This window comes from Numenius arquata, chromosome 8, assembly GCF_964106895.1.
Source record: "Numenius arquata chromosome 8, bNumArq3.hap1.1, whole genome shotgun sequence".
Classification (NCBI taxonomy): Eukaryota; Metazoa; Chordata; class Aves; order Charadriiformes; family Scolopacidae; genus Numenius; species Numenius arquata.
The window spans coordinates 759,926-783,443 of NC_133583.1; the positions used below are offsets into that span (position 1 = coordinate 759,926).

General features: G+C 46.5%; 1 protein-coding gene across 1 annotated transcript in view; it reads left to right on the top strand.

The window, feature by feature from the left end:
* Positions 1 to 2,271: 2,271 nt before the first annotated feature.
* Positions 2,272 to 23,518, top strand: part of RAD18 (RAD18 E3 ubiquitin protein ligase) — a 47,086-nt gene continuing 25,839 nt past the window's right edge. Inside the window, exons 1-9 of the mRNA XM_074152407.1 lie at positions 2,272 to 2,367; positions 2,775 to 2,856; positions 5,898 to 5,959; positions 7,378 to 7,448; positions 14,335 to 14,690; positions 16,841 to 16,940; positions 18,710 to 18,894; positions 21,996 to 22,072; positions 22,858 to 22,918. Coding sequence (XP_074008508.1) covers positions 2,308 to 2,367; positions 2,775 to 2,856; positions 5,898 to 5,959; positions 7,378 to 7,448; positions 14,335 to 14,690; positions 16,841 to 16,940; positions 18,710 to 18,894; positions 21,996 to 22,072; positions 22,858 to 22,918 — 1,054 coding nt within the window. The 5' untranslated portion in view covers positions 2,272 to 2,307. The remainder of the gene's footprint in view (positions 2,368 to 2,774; positions 2,857 to 5,897; positions 5,960 to 7,377; positions 7,449 to 14,334; positions 14,691 to 16,840; positions 16,941 to 18,709; positions 18,895 to 21,995; positions 22,073 to 22,857; positions 22,919 to 23,518) is intronic.

A 23,518-nucleotide genomic window follows, 5' to 3' on the forward strand; every position in this document is an offset into this window, starting at 1 on the left:
ATTCAGGGAGGCATAAGGCCAGCAGAGACCATTATGCTCCTTTCTTCTGACCTTCTCCATCATGCAGGTCATGGAGTAACTTTCATGTACAGATGTGTGAATTATTGAGTGCCAGGTCATGGAGCTTGACTTTATTTTATCTGGCTCAAAAATAAGAGTAGCACAAATCAGGAGTAACCGTGGAAATTACACTGCTACAAAAACTCATCTTACAGGAAAAGCCAGGCGTGTGCGCATGGTTTTCAGGTAACAGCACATCTGAGGCGCCAGCAGCTACAAAAGCGAGGTGCTTACAACAGAGCTGTGAAACGAAGGAGGCAAAGCGAGGGATTATTGTTCTGCAGACTAATATATAAAATAGTTAAGTACATATTGTGTACATATTGTGTATGAGAGTGTAAAAATCTCTGCTACAACAAATTTAATCAGCAGAAATATTCATAAAATCATAGAATTGTCTGGGTTGGGAGGGACCTTTAAGATCATCGAATCCAACCATCAACCTAACTCTGATAAAAACCATCACTAACCCATGTCTCTCAGCTCTATGTCAGCCTGTCTTTTAAATCCCTCCGGGGATGGTGCCTCAGCCACTTCCCTGGGCAGCCCATCCCAAGGCTTAAGAACCCTTTCAGTGCAAAAATTTTTCCTAATATCCAATGTGACCCTCCCCTGGCGCAACTTGAGGCCGTTTCCTCTTGTCCTATTGCCTTCTCTTTGGGAGAAGAGACTGACCCCCCCGGCTACACCCTCCTTTCAGGGAGCTGTAGAGAGCGATACATAGCTGTGTGCGGAGTGTGCATCAGAGCATCGCCATAGAGTACCACTGAGAAGGGACTGACATCCCTCGGTGTGCACCCTGTGCCATGGGCACTGCCCGAGCAGCGGCGGCGGAGCCTTGGGGCGGGCCTCGGAAAATGCCTGGCTTCTGGAATCTGAATTGCACCCAGACAGCACCATTTCTGTTGCAGTTTTATCCTATGTGACTTTGGCAATGTCCTAAGTTCCCCCAAACTGCCGGGCAGTTATTAAACCTTCTGAAACCACGCTGGCAGCACTCGGCCATGGTCACCTGCCAGTTTTTCATTGTTTTTCATCCATAAGGCCGTATATTTTTAGCCTGGGTGTTGCGATGTCCCCTCTGTGGAAATCAAAGCGCCAGGCCTGGCGGTGCCTAGGACAGTGGGGATGGTGATGATGCCCATTTCCATGGCAACCCAGCACAGCCCTGGGCAGGCTGAGCAGAAGGTCGTTCCCATAGCAAGGGGCTGACGCACACCTGGACGGAGACAGGCAAACAGCAGCAGGGCTGGCGGGGAGGTGGGGAAGCAGGCTAATTGCAGAGGGAAGTCAGGTAGGGACCATGTCTCCCAATCTCACTGGCACAGCGTCTTGGATATGTTTTAAATGAACATCTCCATTTTTAAATGTGGAGACCCTCACATCTGGCACATGGGGCCACATCTCACTTGTCAGCCGAGCAAACAACTCATCGCCGCGGCTGAGAATTGTATGGTGTCCACCAGCTGTCCATGGGAGGTCAACGAACACGACGGCTGCTCAGAAATCCGTGCCGTTGCCCAGCTGCTTCGCGGGGGCTGCGGTACCAGGCGACTTCCATGGGCGCATTAAAAAGAGGAAAGGAAGGTGTTGAACATGCCCAGTAGATGACGCGCTCGGTGCTGAAAACTTAGTTAGCAGTCGTCCACAGGATTTTAAAATTTCCCCAGTAGGTGCTTAACCAGAAAATGAAACCCGACTATGTTCCAGCTGTGCCGTTCCCCGGTTCACAAGGCCCCTCAGGCCCAGCTCCTGCCCTGGGGGGTGCCACGTCCCCCGCGCCGCTCCCCGAGGCCGGGGACAGCCGCCGTCACCCGCCGCCGGTGACACCGCCTTGGGCGGCAGCGCCGGGCGCCGCGTCGGCCCTTCGCGTTCCTCCCTCCTCCGGGGGAGCGAGGGGCCGCGGCCACTGCGGGCCCGGCCTCCCCTTGCCCGGGCCGGGCCGCCCCGGGGAGGCGGTTACGGGCAACAGAGACGGTTGAGATTAACCGGCACGGCCCGGGCGCACGCTGACAACCGAGCGGCCGCGGCGCAGACGGGCTGAGCCGTCGGCCTGGCCCCGTCCCCGTTCCCCGCCCCGGGCGGCCCCGGCGCCCGGACTACAACTCCCAGCAGCCCCCGCGCCCCCGGAAGCGCGGCCCGGTGCCGGCGCGCAGAGCTCAGCGCGGGGGATTCGGACTCGCTGCCGGCCGGGCCGGGGCGGACGGGCGTGAGGCGAGGTGCCGGGCGGGACCGGCCTGGGCCGCCATGGCCCTGGCGCTGCCGATGGCCGAGCCGCCGTGGCCGGCCAGCCTGTCCCCGCTGAAGGTGCGTGAGGCGCGGCGGGGCCTGCAGCCGGCGCGGCGGGAGGGCGAGATGGCGGGCGGGGTGTCAGCGGGGCAGCGTCCCGCCGGGTGTCCCGGCCTCGGGCGGAGCCGCCCCCGGCCCCGCAGCCCGCGCTGCCCTCCGCGGTTCTCCGCGGCGGCGGGCGGGGGGCCCGGTCCGCTCCTCTGGGCCTGGCCCGGGCCCGGGGTGAGCGCGGCCCTGCCCTGCGGCGGCCGCCGCTCCTGCGGGGCTGCGGGCGAACGCCCCGGGCGCTGGATCCGCCCCGGCCTGATGCGGGGGATTTGCCCGGGCCCGCACTGTGCGAGGCCTTCGGCGACAGGCGGCGAGGGCGCCGTCCGCGTACCGTGTCCCACCGTGGGCCGTTCGTTGACCGCGGCTCCCCCTTGCAGGCGGTGGATGACCTGTTGCGGTGCGGGATATGCTTCGATTACTTCAGCATCGCCATGATCATCCCGCAGTGCTCCCACAACTGTGAGTACGGCCGTGGCGGCGCGGGCGCCTCTGGCACCGACTGCGCGCTCTGTACGTTTCTTGCTCTCGCGGGGCCGGCCCCGTCCTGCCCGTGCCCCGGGAGTTTAGGGGCCTGGAGCATCTCTCTTACGAGGAGAGGCTGAGGGACTTGGGTCTGTTTAGTCTGGAGAAGAGCAGACTGAGGGGGGATCTGATCAACGCCTACAAATCCTTAAAGGGTGGGTGTCAAGAGGATGGGGCCAGTCTTTTTCCAGTGGTGCCCAGGGACAGGACAAGAGGGAACGGGCACAAACTGGAACATTAGAAGTTCCATCTCAACATGAGGAGGAACTTCTTCACTTTGAGCGTGGCAGAGCCCTGGAAGAGGCTGCCCAGAGAAGTGGTGGAGTCTCCTTCTCTGGAGACATTCAAACCCACCTGGACATGTTCCTGTGGGACCTGCTCTGGGTGGACCTGCTCTGGCAGGGGGTGGGACTAGATGATCTCCAGAGGTCCCTTCCAACCCCACATCATTCTGTGATTCAGTGAGTACTGAGGGCAGGGAGCTGAACACAAAACTGTTCTGTCCTTCTCACTGTAAGTCTGTGCCTTCTGTCCCACGATTGACGTACTTTATGGAGGGTCAGTTAAATACCTCACTATTGACTTGGTGGTTGCAGTTTAAATTTACTTGAGTTGTGATACAAATTGCACAGAAACAGCAGTTTTAATAAAACTTGCTCAAGCAGAAGCCAAGGTAAGTGGGTCAATAAAGGGGCAGTGAGGTCGTTCTTCCCTCAGTCCTGTGACCTTGTGGAATTTGGAATTAATGTATTCCATGAAATTGCACCTTGCGATAGGTTCCAGGGGGTACAGGAGTGGCTGAGGTGGGAGTGTGCCTTGGCCTGTGACTCCGTTTAAGCCTGACTCGTCACCCAGCTGGCAGGGTAAGGCAGACAGGTAGGGCTAAAGAAGGTGTACTCAAAGAAATTTTGAGTGAATGGTTTGGGCTTCATACGTCTTTCCCAGGAAATGCAAGATTGGAGAATGACTTTGTGGGGGCCCTATGGGCTGGCTGAATGACAGCAAACTATTGAAAAATGTCCTCAAAAAAGAGTTTTCTCCTTTAGAGTTTCAGAGACAAGTCATCATTTGACTCTTTGTTATTTATTGGCATGTAGAGCAGAGGTTACTGATCCTTTATTTCCTTTAGAGAACACGTAGCTCTTCTTGCAGCTTTGCCAGCGAGGACGTTTGCCTCTGGATGCAAGCTGATAAGCAGCCAGCAACCTTCCCTCATGCGGTTACGGCCGCAACCTTCTGACAACTCAAACACATCGTCTGGATTAATGCACTTAAAACGCCACCTATTCCTACAATTCTTCATTTAAATATCTCTCATAACATCTTGAGGGCGGAACAAAATGCAAAGCTGTATGGGCAGAGAGCATTAAGTGCTATGAGCTAAAATTTTCCGTGCTGCTCTGTCTGCCTGGGGCTGATATCTGCTGGGACGGGGCAGTGGAGCAGTTCACTGAAAGTCAGATTGGGGGGAAGTACATCGCCTTTTCTCACGTTAAAATAAATGCTTAGAATTGTTTTGTTCAGAAACTATAGCACTTCCTCTTCCTTACATTAAGGAGGACTTTTTAGTTTGGCTTGGCAAAACTACCACCATTGAAAACGCAACATTTATGGTGGGGAGCACTGGAAGTTCTCTAGAGTAGCTGGTGTTCCAGCCCGCCTGTGGCACAGCTGGGCTCAGAGGCCCTTAACTTCAGAAAGAATCTGTTTCCCTTCTTTTAACAGATTACACATTTAGTTTTCCCCTGCAAATTGCAGCAAGCCTAAGTTTTCTGCAGTAAATCAAGATTTCTTGAAATATTTTCTACTCGGTTGCCTTTGTGTAGTCTCTTCAGTCCAGTGAGATTGTACAGTTGGAGAAAAACCCATCTGCCTTTAATGAGTGATTATTTGTGAATTGATGAAGATGAAATACATTTCCTTGCAGAATTTTTTCTGTTTCTCTTTTTCTTAATGATTACAGGGCTTCTAGCCATCTCTCTAACCTGTTTGCACCTATAGCCACTTAAAATTCCTCCTCTGCTCCTTCTGGGTGACTGGTGGCACTCAGCAGCTCTGGTGGCAGTAGTCATTGCCCCGGGCAATCAGCAGCTGGAAGGGGAGCCCTGCAGCCCTGCGTTGCTCGGGAGGTGGGCAGGGAAACCTGGGTCTGTTTGCTCATAGAAACTGGCTGTAGCTGTTGGAGGGAGCTCTTTTTTTTTTTTTTTCTGTCATCCAGGATTTTCCTTTCTTTAAATCTGTAATTGAAATTACTCCTGTGCTTCCAGCTAAGCAGGTTTCAGAATTGCTTGCTCAGTTAAAAAACCAGTTACGACCTTCGATGTGTGGTGTGTAAATTGTGGCATCACTGACTTTTCTCATGCCAACTTTGTTTGATTCCTCTTTCTTCTTACAACCTTGCTACTTCTACTTTAAACTCAATAGAGACTGCTATTTGCTGGCAGGGATTTTTATGCTTTCACTCTGTCATTGTCATTAAGCATCCAGTGCTGGTTCTCAGATTAAATTCATACTTTGGGATTCTCCTCTTTTCTCTCTGCTGAAATGCAGTGCTGTGCCTGAGCCTTATAGCTCATGTGGTAGATGTGGTTTTGCAGGTGGGTATGGTCTCTTGGTGCAGATGGAAGTGAACTTTGTGGCACCTTTACTTCTTGGTGTTTGTGCCATCTACAGCAGACAGAGACTGATTTGCTCCCCTGGAAATGGCCGGCTGAGACCGGGGCTGTGGCAGGGCTGCGTCCCCCATGGGAAGAAGGGGCAGGTGGGAGAAAGGGGGCTGGGGACAGAATTGTGAAGCTGTTGTCCTTTCTGCACAGGCCCAATGGTAATCTGAATTCTGTGGAAAAATGATGTATTTTCAATATTGGTATATTGTGGAATCGTTTGCGTACGTTGTACAAAAAGACAATAGACTAGTAAGGATGCTGAACTGCATTTGGAAGAATGTCTGTTTAAAAATTACATATTTCTTTTTCCAGATTGTTCACTTTGTATACGCAAGTTTTTGTCCTACAAAACTCAGTGTCCAACATGCTGTGTGGTAAGTGGTTTTCTTTTCCTCAGATTGTTTCTTGTTTATTTTTTGGCAAATCTCAGGAGCTTTCCCCTTTGGACTATGCTAAAGAATTAGTTTTGGTCGTATATTTCCACCTTTCCTTTGGGCGAGCAGCTCATTGGGCAACGTGTGGTGCCCTTAGAACTGGTATTCTCCTGTTCCAGAGCTGCCCTTCTCCCAGCATAGGCAGAAGTAGACGGAGCATGGAACCTGGGGTTTGGCTGAGAGCTGTGTACACAATCTGTCGCAAAACACTTAACATTGCCTCCACTCTGTTAAAACACACCACTGTTTAAAACATGAGTGCTGAAATTTAAGCACTTAAATTCTCCGTGATTGCGTGGCCTCATTTCATCTTTCAAGGAGTCTTTAGAAGTGTCCACAGACCACCCAGTCCTAAAACTCGCTGACTCTACTGGGTCGCCTTTTGGGGACGAGAGCAGGCATTTGCTGTGAGAATTAGGTTAAAAGCGAGAAGCACTAGAGGCAGGTTCAGCCCGCTCTGCAGGTGGGTGATTATTTCGCTCTGACTTGAAGGCCTTTTTTGATTAAGGAACACAGAATGCAATTTGGTCTAAGCCTGAATCTAACTTTTCATCTTAAACCCGTTGGGCTTTATTGAACTCCTAAAAATGGTAGGCTGCCTCAAAACAATGAATGGCGCTTCAGGAATATTGGCAAAATAGAATATTCTTCTGTGTTTCTAAAGCATGAACCAGACTGGACTTTTCAAGTCTGGAAAACAGATCTGTTTGTAGCTTTGACAGTTTTTAAACATTCAAATGAGTGCAGTCTGCTTGATGGAGTACATTTTACTGCCACCTTGTTAAAAATCACAGGTATTGATAGGAGGAAGACTAATAAAAGCTTTGTAAAAAAGAGCAGAGAGAGACAGCCAGAGAGATAAAAATCAGAAATTGTTTAAAAAGAATGAATTGAATGCACAAAGCCATCTCATAATTCATATTTTCATTCCATAATCAGAAGATTAACATTTTCCCTCATCTGTTTTCATGCCTTATTGCTTAAGGTTCTTATCACATTCATGGGATCCTCGGTTTGATTTTCCAAATAATTAGAACTGGGCTACAATAAAGCATTGTGGGAGACTGGGTACACTGGATTTTGTTGCTTTAGCTTTATGCTTCATTTTTATCTATTAAAGTTCTCAGGAAGTTATTTTAGTTTGAGGTATTTTTCAGGAAAAAATGTTTTTCAGGAAAAAAGATGTGTGCATCTTCATTCCCATAGCGATGTAGCGGGGGTTAGTTCAGGCATTGATTCAAGAAACGTGTTATTGATCACTTGAATGTTTTCTGGGTACTTGATGTTTTCACTGCATTTGAATATTTGTTGTGTTTGGGTTTTTTTTTTCCCTTTGCTTTTTTTTTTTTTGTTAATAGGCAGTCTCAGAATCTGACCTGAAAAACAACCGGACATTGGATGAACTAGTGAAGAGCTTTAATTCTGCAAGGTATACTGTCATTTTATGAGTACTCTCTCTGGTTTGGCGGCTGGAAAGGCGGGTGTGAGTGACTGTGTGTGACCGGGCTGGGACTCCTTGTAGAGGAGCAGAGTGAGGAGCAGTGGAAAAAAAACCCGGTGGTGTCACAGAAATGTTGTCAAAGACAAATGTTTACGCTTCTCTGGTGAAGGTTCCTGTCCGCTCTGGTGATGTGTGGAGGCTGTGTAAGCCTGTTTTCGTTTTGTTCTGGTTAACTGCCCTGTAAGTTACAGCCTCTTCCAAAAGGCAGGAAGTCCGAGCAGATATGTCAGAATTCTATGGGGAAAATAATGGTAATAAAGATTTTCTTCTAAGATCCTTCCTATGTGTGCAGGGGAAATGCTGAACAGAAAGATTTTGTCCAGTGGAAATGGCTCACTGGCAGCCATTCTGAATTCTCTTGGTGAAGTCATTGGATGGGAAAAATGTAGGTATTGAGGGACCACAAATGTGAGTTTTCCTGTATAAGAGAAGTAATGGAGTATTGTGTCTTCACCTGGATTTCTTATCTACTTTTCTGTTCATTTTTAATTCATTTTTTATCTCCTCATCCCTTTGAAAGACAGGAACGACAGAATAAGCGTGACTTGGTAAACACTTACCAGAGCAGATATATGAGATTTCTTGTGTTATCTGTCTGTTTTCTTTTGATTAGAAGCAGCTCAGTGATTTGCCAGGTATTTTATAGATATTCCTGTGTCCATGGGAGACAAATACACTGTCATCTTTCTCTCTGAAATGAACTTGGAGCTTGAAGTCAGGGAGATTCTTGGCTTCATAAGTGATAAGAAGCGGAGTTCAGTTGATGGCTTTGTTTCTTGAGAGAGTTTCTCTGTGATGAAGATCTAATCTTCTGTATGACCACTATCAGATTGAATTGATTTTATTTGAAGAACTGAAATTCTGTAGTTCCATTATTTTAGCTTGAACTCTGACTTTGGTGTTTCCTAGTGATAAATGGATTACTATTTTTTTTTTGGTAATGTCTGATTTCATAGGGAACAAGTAGTGCTGACTTGGATCCATTATGATATTGAATCTTAAACGTTAATTTTTTTTGACTGTTTTAATGGATCAGTATAAATCTTACCAGTCAGAGTAGTTTAATAATCTTTCCTTTTGTGACTTGGAGTTCAATCAATTTCTCAACATAAAGGTAGATCAATAAGACACAAACCGTAGTGTCCTGTTCCGCACTGGGGGGTGAGGTGGGGGAGAGCCAGGGCAGGGCTCTTCCTAGGTCCTGGTAAATTACAGACTGGTTTGGGTGGGAAGGGACCTTAAAGCCCACCCAGTCCCACGCCCTGCCCTGGGCAGGAACACCCCCCACCAGACTAGGCTGCTCAAAGCCCTTTCCAACCTGGCCGTGAAAGCTGCCAAGAACGTTGTTGGTTTCTGCCCTGGCAATGCTGGTACAGAGCTAATCTTCTGTCTCCCCCTCTCCTTCCCCAAGTTTCCTTTTGGCCCTCCCCAAACCAAATCCAAAGCCCGGGGGTTGATTTTTGAAGTGTGCTGAGCTCTTCAAGTCCATCCTGCCCTGACTTTGAGCCTCGGGTAGTTTAGCGCTTATGAAAATTAGGCTTTAAATCTTTTCACTATTTCACAAAATGCAAACACATTTCTTAAGTCAGGCCTGTAGGGAAAGAAAATGTTAATGTTGGTAGTACTTAGCAAAGTAAAAGCTCTGCTCCAAGGTCAGTGTGTGCACGGAATGGAAATCGTTCTAAATAGACCCGAGTGCTGATCCCATTTACCTCAGCACTGAGCCTGGGCACAGGAGTTTGCAGAATTAGAGCCTTTGTGATCAGCAGTGCGCAGTGAGTGCTGTCTGGGGAGTCCTGCTGCCTCCTGGTAAAAGTGCCGGACTCGGATGTTTCCCAGGAAAAGTGAAGATGTTGTGCTGTTCATCGTGGCACATTAATGTTCTATTCTGCGTGAGAGGGTAGAGGAGCAGTTTGGATAGGATTTAGCGTGTCTGAATTCACGTTGTCCTTGTGTCCAGGTGCCCCCGGGGCTGTGGAGCAGTGCAGGAGCGGAGGGAGTGCGTCGCTGTGATTGATGCGGCTCCTGGCAGGGCCAGAGCAGCCTCTGCTCAGCTTCCTCTGCTGCCCGTGCTCTGCAGGCAGGGCTCGCCACAGGGGAGCGGGGTGGGCAGCGCTATTTGTGCCACCTTTCCTTTATGAACAATATCTTTTTATCGGTTGCCATGAGGCCAGCATCTTCAAAACCAGTACGTGTAAAGTTTTGGGGTTGTGCTGAAATTAATTTAGTTGTTCTCTAATAAAGAGATTATTTTGATGAAAATTGTCAGTTTCTGCATCCCCTAATTAGAACATTCAGCAACAGAAATTAAAATTACACTTGCATAAGTAGAAAACTAGTCCTTGCTGAAAATGATCTGTGTGTTGTTTTTTTTTTCCTACACAGGGAAGAAAAATATGTTCTTACTTTCAAGTTTATATCTTAGTTCCTAATCAGGTTACTTGACAGCTGGTGAGTCAGAGCAGTAAACACATCTACTCCGAGCGCTTGAGAGAGCAGGTGCTGTCATTTCTAATACACTGATGACACTTCCAGGAGAACTGGAGCAGGAATTTCAAGGAGAGAAACTGTCCTTTAGTACAGTTAGGACTGTCCTGTGTGAGCTGTTCCTGGGAAGATTCACAACCCCATCTCTTCCCCGGAATTTATTTCTGCGGAAGCGCTCAATTCCCACCTACGTTCTCTGCTTCCGCAAGGGAGAAGTGAACAGACCATAAAACAGGAACCAGGATCTCGATGGAGGACACTGACATTTTTTTGGTGGGTCTTGCAGATCTAAAGAACAACATTTTTGCGCCGTGTTTATACTGTTACTAAAGCAGCAATTAAAGAGGCTGGGTCTTGGAGAAGGATTTGGGTGGTGGATGTAACACTGCATCCAGGGCTCACTGGCATCTTCTTGATTCATCTTCCAGCCTTCAGAGGTTCTGCTTGTGCTCTTAAACAGGTTTGTCAGCTGCAATGTGTTTGCTGCTTTTGTGCCAGGAAAGTAAAATTGTATCTGCTAAATCCTTTCAGAACCGATAGCACTCTGTGTTCAGTTCTTAACAGTGTAATAGATAATGTCGAAAACTGCTTGCAAAACACAGAGCTTTTTGAAAATTGTGTTGTCCCGAGGTTTACCAGTACAATGAGGTTCTAGGTGAGCTGGATGGTCTGGTGATGGTAGGAGTGGACTTCTCCATCAGCTGCACGCTCTCTCTCGTCTCTGCTGTCTGTGCCTGGGTGCCAGCTGAATCTCCCAGGGCAGTCCTGCTTGGCTGGGTCACTCCAATCACAGCTGTCAGAATTCCTGTCAATAATGAGAAATTTGAATAATTCACTCTGGTGTTGAGAGGGGGGAGCGGCAGTTGGTAAAGGTGCTGTCTGAGAGCCCAGGGCCATGCCAGGAGCGCTCCCGGTGCTCTGGCTCCTCCATCCCTGGGGTGCCCATCGGTGGGGTGTGGGTCTGTCAGGGCCACTAGATGTCATCGCGCAGCCAGTGAAGCTGCTCAGCAGGCCCAAAATACCACGTTCTGGAAAAAGCCAGTCTGGGACTTTTCTCTCCTTTCTTGAATGTAGTACCAGCATTTTCTGTATTTTCTGACCAAAAAAAGGCATACAGAGATTTCATGTGTGTTCTGGAAAAAAGTTTTAATATTCTTGTCCTAGTGTTCTTTCCATTGCTTCTGTGCCAGTATCAGTGCCCTTTGGAAAGCCTATTCATAAATCTTTATCCTTCAATACATGGAAAAACTTTGTATGATTACTTGTAGACCAATGCTGTAATTGAAGCAACTTTTATTATCAGCTTATTATTAGGATAGATTTTGGGTTTTGTATTGTTTTTCCAGTTTCTCTCTCTCTCTTTGTTTTATATCAGAGCATATTTTATTGAGATGGTTCTTATTGCAGAATCTGAAATTTCTGTTCAGACGATTTCCCTATCCTGGCTGCCTTCATGCAAATATGAACAAGTTCAGTGAAAAGGTAAACCGATGTGAAGTTTGACTTTTAGGAGCGTTGTCAGCTCGTATGAGCACTCTGGGAAGTACATTTTAGCTAGTGAATACATGTTGTAGAAAAATAAACAGATATCATTGGTAGTTACAAATAGTAAAACATGTTACTTTGACAAGAGGAGGAGTTCTCAAAAGCGCTAGAAAATACACTGAAAGGATGAGGGAGATCAGCTGCATTCTGTAGATGAAGGCAATGCATACAGCCAGCTGGCTAATGGTTCAGAGTTTTGCCTGTTTGGGCTGTATCGTTTATTTTATGGGAAAGCTGAACTGTGATATGATGCCAGATGATTGCATTTATGGATCTGCTTTATGTTTTCTGAGCCACGCAGATTTTAGCTTGCTGCATCATGGGATGCCGGGCTTCTGTGTAACAATGGGTGCTTAACAGCCCAAAGAATAATATGGTGCCGCTGTGTGTTGCCTTTGATTAGCTGCTTCAGTGACAGGCTGCCTGTACGAGAACCTGGGGGAGCCTGAAGAAATAGACATCTTTTTACATAACCAAAAGATAAATTCCTTGTTCAAAAAGGGGGAAAAAATTAAAAAAAAGTACATCTTTGGTGGAACACCCAGCGGCATCTTTTTGAGGATTACACTTTGCCTAAATGTACTAGGGACAAAAGGCAACTAATTTGTTGGCTTTTGAACCTGATTGTAGAATATGCCCATCTGTGATGTGACGCATCTTCTGAGGCTGTAGTTTACTACCTTTAAGTTGAAGGATTCTGTGCATTTATCTGCAGTAAGATGTGATACTTTGCCGATCACTGCTGGCTGTGTGGAGTAGAGCACAGCGTCAGACCCTGCTGATGCCTCTGGATGGAATTACCCCCCTGTAACCAGATGAGAGGCAGGAGCAGGGCTGTGGGGAGACACGCCATGTACATTCCCAGTAACTCGCCCCTGAGCTCCCTGTGCAGCTGATCCTGCGCCAGCAGTAGCTCCACCGCTCTGTGTCTGTGTCAGCTGGGGAATTAACCTCTTCAAAACTTCCAGTCCATATCTAGGCATGAGCAGACAGGAAAACATAGTTTTGCTGCCACGCTTAATTGCACTTGTTTGCACAGCAGAAAGTTAGTGTCTTGGGACAGGGCAGATGTGAATTGCCACTGACGGATGTGGTTGTTGCATCCAGTAATCCAGGAAACTCTGGCTCCACATCGGGCTCCTGAATCTAGCTTGGATATAACCACTGCAGGGTTCTGTGTGCTGAGCTGGGGGCTCTGGGTGTCCCCCAGGAACCTAACTTAAATGAGTATAGTTGTGGGGTCACCTGGTGACTTGCATATCTTTTAAAAAGTTGATGTACATAGACAGTTTTTAACTAGTTGTTCTTCTCAGGTATGAAAAGTCTTTATTGTAAAAGACTGCAAAGTTTTCCAAGTAGTTACCTAACGCTGAACGGGTGTCAGCACAGCATATGTTGGGGAGGTGGGAGCCCGTGAGGGATACTGTGCCTTCTGGTGTCTGGGCTCTCAGACTCCTTAGCATCCTCAAAAGCTGTCCCTGCTCCCATCCCTCCCGCTTACATTATCCTGCTCTAAAGAGAAGGGAAGGTCCTCCCTACGGCACTTAGCAAGTGGGGACAGAGTATCTCTAAGAGGTAACCCATCTCCTCGGGATGTGGAGGACCCTTCCCAAAGCAGCACTGGGTAAGAGTGCGACCTGTGGCTGGTCCATCGCTGGTGTTGGCTGGGAAAGCCCTCCCTCCACCTGGGGTGACACAGGCGTGAAAGCGAGCCCCAGGCTATGCGAGCATCCCTGCCAAGGATGCAGCCTTGAGCTTAATTTATCTTAGATCCATCTGTATAAAATACGTGGTAAAATAAACAAGGCTCTGCAAAAAGCCCTGGGGCAGGGGTAGGAATAAAACATGTCTTTAAGATTTTAATCCATTGCCTGGGTAGAACAACTGTGACTTTATAATTCTTCATATTAGCTCAAAGCTAAAAGTATTAATGAGGCAGGCAGGAGAATGAGCCTTCTGCTGCTCCTGTGTTCCTACTGATAAAATACAAGGTTATTTCTTTGAAGAGAGACTTCCTTTAACTCATGTCTTGCCGTTTGCTGTCCCTGTGGAGGGCAGGGAGTGGAGGGGTGGGTGAAGTGCACGTGGATGGGTGCTGAGTGTTCCGCTGGAGACTGGAGCCGGCTGTTCTCGAGGGCAGGTACGTTTTCCCCTTAGTTTGGGTGAGAAGGGAATGGAGGGTTTGTGGTCTCTGGCCAGTCATCGATGAAATGGGACTGAAGTAGTTGGGGTTACCCGACAGTAAATCTCAGAGCTGGCGAGTGTGTGGTTATCTGCTGGTGGGGTCTGCTCAGTGGGGGGCAGCGAGCGGCGCTGCTGGGGACACCCATAGCGAGGAGGGACAGGAAGAGCACGAGGAGGGACGGGAGGAGCACGCTTTCTCCTGAGCTCTTTGCTGTTGGCAGCCTCTGTCGCAGCTCTACGACACAGTGCTCGAAGCACCCTGCCTTGGAAATGGTCACCTGCCATCTTCAAGTACGGGAGAAATCTTTTGTTCTTTATTCTGTTCCATGTGATGTTCTGAGAGGCGTTTTATTACACTTGAAAAATGTAATTTATTGTGTTTGAAGATCAGGAAGGTTCTGTAGAGCGTGGTGAGGCTCGTCTGGCATGCTCCTGCCGCTGGGTGGGTGGGCTCCCCAAGGGCTGGGTGCGAGTGAGGGGGAGAAGGAGGAAGGAATGGAGGAAAAGCTCCATCTGGTTTCGTTCTGGTTTCTTCTCAAAGCACAAGCTCATCTTGTCCAATGTGCCTAACCGCGTGTTGTCTTCTGGATGCTTCTAGGCAGCAGCTGTTCCAGTTGGTCTTGGATACTCCCCTGATTTCATCCCCGTTGGCCTGTAGCAGGTACTCAGCTGGCAAGAGCCAGGGTAGGAGTCCTGTTTCTTGGCCCGTGGTAAAAGAAGAGGTGCCAGTGATTGACAGTTTCTTGAAAAAGGAGAAAGTCTGCACCTCGACAAAGGCAGACGGCCTGGCAGGAACGGAGCGGAAGATTTTCAAAACTGAGGAACAGCATAACATTTACGGCAGTTCTGCAGAGGCTGATGGTAAAGACAGTGAAGCAGGATCACAAGAGAGTCCCAAGTGCACCCAAAGTCATGAGAAGCCCTCTACGTCGGTGGTAAAAAGAGTCGAGAAAGGTGAGATGCTCAATTTCTGTTTTTTTCCCCGTTCTCTCCCCTGAGTCAGTGGTGGTGGTTGGCTGTATGTGTAGAGTCCCTGCAGTACGTGGCACTTGTCTTGTGTCTCTGCGTCCTTCTGACCTGCAAGGGCACGTTCTGCTGCTGTCCGTTGAGCTGGGCTGGGCTTCATGCAGGTTCCAGCTCTGGTGGGACAGCTCTGCTACCAGCGTGTTCTCCATGAGGACGCGTGGGCTCATGCCAAGTAATTAAACGGAGACAGCGCTTAAGGATTCCTTTGCCCTGAGTAACAGCTCTGAAAAACAACAGTTGCACAACAGGCTTACTCAGTAACAAGTGAAGTCATTTTCTCTTCTCCTGCCCCTTGATGACTAGACAGACAACATCCACGTTCATCTGCTCTCTGTCCTTAAGTAACCACATGCAAGGGATTTTGTGATGTGTTTGTTATTTGAGGGGTGCACCCACAATCAAAATGATCACGCTTTCAGTTCTGTTAATATTCCTATTCATACACTCTCCAGAAGAAAAGTAATCTGCTTTATTCCTCTGTAATTCTACAGTGTTGAGATTAATTTATTTTGAAGCACGAAAATGCCTATTTGTACTAATCAACTACAATAAAATGACAAAATCCTCTTAGTTTTGACATGGGAGCAGCCATCCTATCGACCCAATTAAAAGCTGAAATTAAAATAAAAGACCAGGAGTACAACACTGGTTCTTATTAGTTCATCTTTATCTGTTCTTTTGATTAACAATTTATTCACTTGGAACTCTGTTGTCCATATTTATTCATTAGCTGGGTAAATACTCCTTAGAAATGTAATCCAGTCAGAAAAGTTGCCGTACGAAAATGGCATCGACTTAGCCAGAAGTTATGTTTCCTGGTTTTATGCCTCAGACTTGCTTACGTTAGTAATTTAAAACTCATATGAAATTTTACCACTCATTTATTCTTGAGCAGTTGAAATTTTCACTTGCTTACCATTTTATGGCCTTATTAAATCCTTGAGCATGATTTACATTGAAATTATTTCCACAAGTGCAAAGTAGTTGGTCAAACCATATAAATGAAAGACTTGAAATGAGGCAATGCTAAAGTGGCTTTAGTGAGTGTTATTTGTGCCTTTGTTAGGAACTGAAATGTTAATGTCAAACACAACACCAGGCTGCTCAGAACTAGTGTGTTATGGTACTGTCCCAGCTTTTTGGTTTTTTGTTTGTTTTTTTTTTCCCTTTGGCTGGAGTCTGCTGTCACGGGAGTCAGGAATGGCAGAGCAGTGTTACCAGAGAACGCTCTCCATTCCCACTGCATTTCACAGTGCTTTTCATAGGTTGTTTTTTTTGTTTTGTCTTTTAAATCAAAACCAACTTCCTGTATACTAATGCAGAGGGTGGCAGTTATTGAACTGCTTTCTCACACTCTTCATTTAAAGTTCACCTTTTGGTTTTGCCAGAGTGTGATTGCTGAAGACGAGTACGTTCAGTCTGTGTTTTTTGACTGTCTCTACAGGTAACGTCTATAGGTGCTTCTTGAAAATATGATGCAGGAAGAACTCTGAGTTGGGTGGGACTGTGCTATGGGGCGTTTGTGAGCCTCTGAGCCCATCACAAAATGCAGTTATTGGTACTAAGCAGTGGGTCTGGGTGTGGTGGGACCACGGGTCCCCATGAGGCTGGGTGAGCGCCTGGACTGTCAGTCCTGCTGAGAGCCATGGACTGGGAACGTTATGGTCACGGGAATAAAGTTTGTGCTATACAGCTTTACCATAATGAAGCAGCTTCCTTTCTTTAGCAGTGAAATGCTGCAAAAGTGGAAGACATTAGGATGGAAATATGCTTCTGTTTATATTAGCCCCTAGGTTTCCGTGTAGTAAGTAAGTCCAGATTTTTATTAGAGATCTCATTCCATCTGACTGCAGGGAAGATGAGAGCCATCCTGGTATTCCATAGAGAGGGAAATAAGTGTTCTGGAATAAAAATGAGAGCAAAAAATGAAGTTTCTGGATAGATGTGCCAGGTCTTTTAAAAAAAGAAATCTGCAATTCTGGATTTTCATTTTCTTCAATCAAGAACTAGTTTTTCAGATGCAACATTTGCCCTTCGCTGCAGCACACACTAGTGAATTCCTTCTCCCTTGCTTGCAGTGGATTGCCCGGTGTGTGAGGTTGCCATTCCCGAGCAATACATAAACAAGCACCTGGACAGCTGCTTGAGCAGAGAGGAGAAGAAGGACAGCCTCAGGAGGTAAGGAACCAGAGCTGCTGCCTGCACGTAGCCATCGTTCTGCAGGGCTGAACTAAGAGCCATCAGCTGATGGGTTATAATGCAGGGGATTGTTTGTTTCTTGGTTACCTGCTGCATAGATCACTCTAAAATCACTGTGTAAATATGATTGTGGTGATTCTCCCCTCAAGAAAGTATGTGCATCGCCAGCAGAATTACCTTTTGGCTTTTAGTGGCGAGAAAACACTGGAAAATGTTTTAAAGAATTCAACACGGAGTAAAAGTCTGTACCTATTCTCGTCACATTTCTGCTCACTAGCATTAAAATTCTATTCAGATAACACTCCCATTTTTCACTTGGCAAATTAATTGCTTCCCCCAGTTCAGGTGGGGCCCAAAGACAATTTCTTCACTGGCTGTCAAGTTAAAAGATAAAAATTGCCCCTTGCTCTGCTCACTGTGGTGCTTTCCAAATTGCCACGGTCAAGGTTGTGTCTTTAAGATCTCAAGTTTCCATAAGATTAATGCGCGCCTTGACATTACGCCTCCGCCCTAGCATTTGTCACGGTCGCCACATTCACATCAGAAATGTAGATTTCAGTTTTTTACTTACTAGCATAAATTTAGGCTGTTATTATTTTTAACTGATCACCCTAAGATCTGCGAGGGACTTTTGCTGCGTGGGGTTTTACCGCGTGCTCCTATTTCCAGTTCCTCTGAGCCTTCAATTACAAAGTGATTTTATGTTAAAGCTCTTATTTTGCCCAGTCGTGCTCAGAATGCAATCTAGAAACTAAAGGCCTTTGAAGATGAATAAATAGTAGATTAATATTGAAATATGATGTTACATTTTAATTTTTATTTGGGATGTTTTTAGTGTTTTCTCTGTTCTTAATGAATGAAAATAAAAGCCAATTCTTTCTTTGGTCTCAAGCCCATGTCCCTACAGAATTTTAAACTTTGCTTATTTTATGTAGACTGTGTGATCTTAAGAAAGTATCATGCGAGATCCTTCTCCTTGGGGACTGGCTGTTGCCTGTGAAATGCTGGCTTTTTGGCAATGTATTTATTGTACGGCAGTGTTGTTCGGGGTTCAGGAAAACACATCTCTAGTTCTTCTCTGAGGAATTTTAGCTGTGTTTATTCTCAAATTAGGAGCACACGGCATGCATGTTAACGCTCGAGCAGTGTTTCAGTGGAACTGGTAATTTAGGCCCCAAACCCGCACAGGAGTAATTGCAACAGGTAAGTGTGTGTTCACAGAGAACACTGCATTTCTCAAGGATGGGGAAAAAACCCCACATCAACATTATGACTCAAAACCGTTGTGAACTGTTTTCCTGTAGCTGCCTGCTGTGTTTCATTGCTCTGAATTCCGTGCAATTCCTTTTGAGTTCAGAGCGCAGGTAGGCTTCATCCTAGTGAGGATGAGTAATACTGTGTTTGCTGATGCGATTCTGAAGCCGTTGCTGTAGACGTGAAAAACCGAGCCGTAGTATGTGTTACGTGAGGAGTGTTTGCATCTTTTCCTAAAGAAAATCAGACCAGGCCTATTGCCTTCTGCACTTCTGAATTCTCCTTTGTGGTAGATGGAAGAAGTGTTCTGGCTTTCTGGAGCTGTTGCTGGTGCATCTGCGATACCCCGTGTAACTGGTTGTGCGTCTGTCGTGGCTGAAATGATTCTTTCAAGTATTTCTTACCCAGAAATGCCCCTGTAAAAACGTAAGTCAGTACTTTGGTTTTCATAGGAGTAGTAATTAAAAAAAAGTTTGTTTCATTTCCTTTGGCAGTTCTGCTCACAAAAGGAAGCCCATGTCTAAAGTTGTTTACAACTTGCTCTCTGATCGCGATTTGAGGAAGAAGCTGAAGGAACACGGTCTGTCCACCCAGGGGACCCGCCAGCAGCTTGTTAAAAGGCACCAGGAATTTGTGCACGTGTATAATGCTCAGTGTGATTCCCTAAATCCTAAATCAGGTAAGTTAGCAGTTCTAGGAAAATTATTACTGTCATAAACTATTTGTATGCATTTCTCCTTCTCTTAGTTCTCGGGGCAGGGAGAACAGGCTGGCTTCCGTATCTGGGAAAACTGGAGCTGGAAGAATTTATCTTATCTAAATCAAGATTAATCCGAAACCAGGAAGTTTAAGGAAAACCAGAACCGTGTTGCTGTACTCTGGAAGTATCCAGCAAGGATGTGTTGAAATTCTTTGATACTTCCTGCTTTACTAACTGTGTTCTGCAAAATATTCTTTTTTATTTGCATTTTAGTGAGTGCCTCCAAATGAGACTCTGAGGCTTTTAGTCAAAAAATTGGACACACCTGAGGTTCTTAATAAATGAATGGATTATTAATTTATCTTTTGTTCTGAATTTGTTCTCTCCTTCCTAGACACTGAGACTTTTATATTGTTATTGGATTTAATTTCAAAATTAGATTTCTTTTTGGAGATGATAGGTAAGGGTAGAATGAATAATAAGAAAGTGTTAATGTTTTGCTGGAGTTTATATCAATTTAGGTGTTTGGTGGCAATTTTATACAATTAAACTCAGACTCGATATGGCATCAAAGAGCTGTATGGGATAAGGAAGATGTGTTTTAGGCTCTGATGTGAGTGCAACATTAGCTGCCTTTAAAGAGCAGCCTGTTTGTGTGTGCTCAGGCTTGGAAACGCCGGGCTGGAGCGGGGAGGACACGAGCAGAGGAGGGGGTTTGTGCTGTCGGGTTTTGGAGGCAGAGGGGCTGTTTTTCAGATTTTGAATAGCGTGTGTGAGTTGGAAGGAGAACGGTCCCAGCTCATCTTGTTATAGTCTATTTCACACAAGATGAAAACGTGCCTCTCCTTTAAAGCTGTGTCATTTGTCAGCTCCCCATGCAGTTCTGCCAGTGGTACCAGTAACGGCACCGACACACCGTGAGCGCTGGGGAGAGAGACGCCAGATTTATAGTGATATTATTTTTTTATTTGCTTAGAAGCTTAAGGCAAACAGTCCTTTTAAAGGAATTTCTAACAGGATGATGTCTGCTATTACTCTCCTGGGAGCTGCAGAGCTGTCAGTGTCCTGGAGACTGGTATAGCTGGTTTTGTGTTCTCTGCGCTGGTTTGGGGCTGGGGCTGCAGCGGGGTCAGTCCTGCCCAGGCCAGGGCTGCCTCGGGGGCAGAGAGGTGAGAAATGCTCTTCCTCAGCTCGAGCTCTTTAATTTCATGTTTTACAGAGACTTCAGTCCTGAGGTACAAGTCGGCCATTTCTTCCAGAAGTTGTTAACAATTCTGAGTGTTTTGGCTGTATTGAAGGGCTCAGAAGCTGTTTGGACCAGATAAATTCTTGGTCTCACTGCGAGCGGGGCTGTCGGGAGAAGTGCCCCTTGAGAAAGCTGCCAAATTTAAACACAGTAAAAACCAGTTTGTCAGTTATCACTTAACAAATCTGACAGTACAGGGGAGGATGTATTTCCAGTGAATATTAAAAGCTCATACGTTAACTCTGTGCACGTGTGGCTTTATATGTGATGAGACTGTTGGAAATGCTGAATACCCACAACTTCTACTGTGGCATTTCACAAATAAAGTATGTTTTCAGTGTTCAACTCCTTTATTGAACAGGCAGAACCACCAGACGATGCGGTGCTTTTTGAAAAATAAAGTCTGTCACTGTGGACTATAAATATGAATTTAGCAGCCAAATGTTAGGCTCCTGCTTTTTGAAATCTTGATTTCACTTGCCAGCTCTGGGCTTGGATTGTGGGAGCAAGTGTATGAGAAAAGCGAGTTTGCAACTAGTGCTATTTGCTTTTTCATTTTGCTCCGTTAACCATTTTAAGAACCCGACTCGGAAGGTGTTGTGGTCTGACTCCCCCAGCAGCTAGAACCACACAGCCCCTCGCTCACCCCCTGCCCCGCCAGCAGAAGGTGAAGTGCCCAAGTGATTTAGGTGCCAAGTCTCTGCTTAGTTTGTGCCTAAGCACTTTGGAAAATAAATATAAATGCTTTCTGGGCTCTTGGGGTGCTTCTTCATGTGCCGCTGATGATGGGGCAGCACCAAGTGTCTGCGCCCTCACCTGAGCCAGGCAAATGCGGAGTTTCAGAGGGTGTTAGGATGTACGTCTGCCTTATTTAGGGCACTAGCTAAACTTCTACTGAGCTGTGGCTCAGTACCTGTTTGTAAGGGATGAATTATTAAACTCCCACACTTGAGATGCAGACATGCGTTTCGGTGGTAGCAGTGAGCCTAAGGGCACGACAGCATCGGAACAGCTCAGCTTCTGAGGAAGCAGAGGTGCCAAATTCCTGCATTTGGCTTGAACCAGTTTTGAACAGGTTTTATTCCTTCACAGCTTAATAAGCTTTGGTTCTCTGGCTACTGTACTGTCTAGAGAAAGCGCTTGTTTTGATAAATGCCCATAGCTACCCAGTAGCTCTGTGAAAATGATTAAGTGTAGAAGCAGATTTGTAAAAGTAAGTGTCAAAATAAACCCTGCGGGGTCCTGCATAGCTGTAGTTTTAGTTAAATGTTAACAAACACAGTTATGTCTGTTTATACGCTTCTGAGGTGTCTGACTTAATCGTTGGAGTAGGTTGTAATTCATCTTTGGACTACGGGATTTGGCCACAAGCCTGTGGACAGCTCTGTGCTGCCTTGGAAGGCAGTCCTTGGGGGTAAAAATAAGAGAAACGGTAGATGTCATCCTTTTATCTTCCATTTAAAGACCCGTTATAAAATGGAAACTCTTTTTACAAAAGACATGTCTGTGCACCACAGAAACACTATAGTGTGGCAGAGAAAGGTTCAAATATGGTTGGAAAAGGCTACATTTTCCCATGAATTTAATACAAAGGGAATAAAGAGCAATGGCCCGGGAGGTGGCTGGGACCAGCTGCGGGCACACGTTGGGGGGCACCTTGGCCAAAGCCCCCACCTCCCGAGCCCGGGCACTGGGTAAAGCCACGGCATTTGGGTTTGCCTGGGAGTGTGAGCTTTCGCTGATGGAGAGCTCATGCTGATTTGTCTCCCTGTGATTTAAATTCCTGGTCGTTTCATTCTGTGCTGTTACATCCCTTCCTTGTGTTTTCAAACAGTTGCAGAGGTTGTTAAAGAGCTGGAAAAGAATGAGAAGATTCGGGTTCAGCTTGAAATCAACAAAACCGGTGAAAATGTAAGTTAATGATCTTTGTTCCCAGAGGGGGCTGGCTGGGAGAAACTGCAGAGTGGGCACTGGATGTGTTTGCCCGTCGCTTTATGATGGGAATTCCCAGGTTGCATGTTGGAATTCCATATACCATCTCATAATCAACACGATTTTCTCATACCGCTCCTTTGCCCTGGGGCATTTTTCCTGGACTGCTGATGTTTCTATGCCCAAACCATTTAAGTAGGAGCATGTTTTCTTTGATTGCAATAAAAATTCTTGAGAAATGTTCCCCTTGGTCATATTGGAGGATTTTGACCCTCCACAGCAGCGTGGGGAATATTTTCCCTCCTAGAATTCTCTAGGATTTAGCTAGCAAATTCCTTGCTCCCGTATCAGCAGTAGCGCCTGTTCCTTTCCCATGACATAGGATACTTTTGTGACTTTTGGAGCATGTTTGTTGCACAGCATTAGGAAATATTTTATGGCCCACACATGCTGGGTGTTACATGGGGTGGCTTGGCTTAGCCCTGCTGACCTTGTGAAAGCAAAGCAAGGCACATGTATAGAGACACAGAATCATCCAGGCTAGAAGGGACCTCTAAGATCATCGAGTCCAAACATCAACCCACCACTGCCGATGTCACTATATCTACTTAATGTATATATTGCTGTCGGCGGGTGAGATGGTAGGAGCTGGTGGGGGAAAAACACACATCTGGTCCTTCTTCCAGTTTTAAGTCTCAGTTTTAAAGTATGCAGCTTTATCGTCCCTTTGTTTCTGTAAATAAACGTTTGTGTGATTTCTGTAGAGCTTGACCTTCACAAAGGACCAGACAGAGGAAGAAATAGATGAGATCCACGCTGATTATCGTAAGTAACAGAGCTACTGGGTTTCCCATTACTCAGGCTATTCCCTCCTCCCCTACGCTCTCAATGATCGGGCACTGGCTTTATTTAAAATGCGCCTGGGGTCTGGGTGGTGGTTGCTCTTCCCAAGTCCTCTAACTCATCCCATAGCAGACAAGGTTGTATAAATGTACTCTTTCTGTACCTTCTTTTTCTAGCTTTGCTGTCCAGTGCAGAGTGACATTAACTAACAAGCAACATAGCCACAGTAGTTTATATCTAATATGACATTTCCAAAATACTTTATGGCTGCAGGTGTCTTCAACTGTGTGTTTTTTGCACTTCTACAGTTGTCAAAGTCACCCTTACTGCTAAAAAGTATGTTTTAAGTGAGCCAAAAATGCTTTTTCCGTATTTTCTTTGTATACAGCGATTCTCAAATCCTCTGGGGTTTCACAGTGCTCCTCGCATTCGCTCCCTTCCTCCCTGCCCCTCTCCACAAGCCCTCGCACAGCCCTGTCTCCTCCTCCTGCATCCTCTTCTGCTTCCCCTCCTGTCCAGCCCTGTGAGTTCAAAGGGATCTTTTAAAACGAACACTGTGCTCCTTTGGGTGACCTCTCCCCC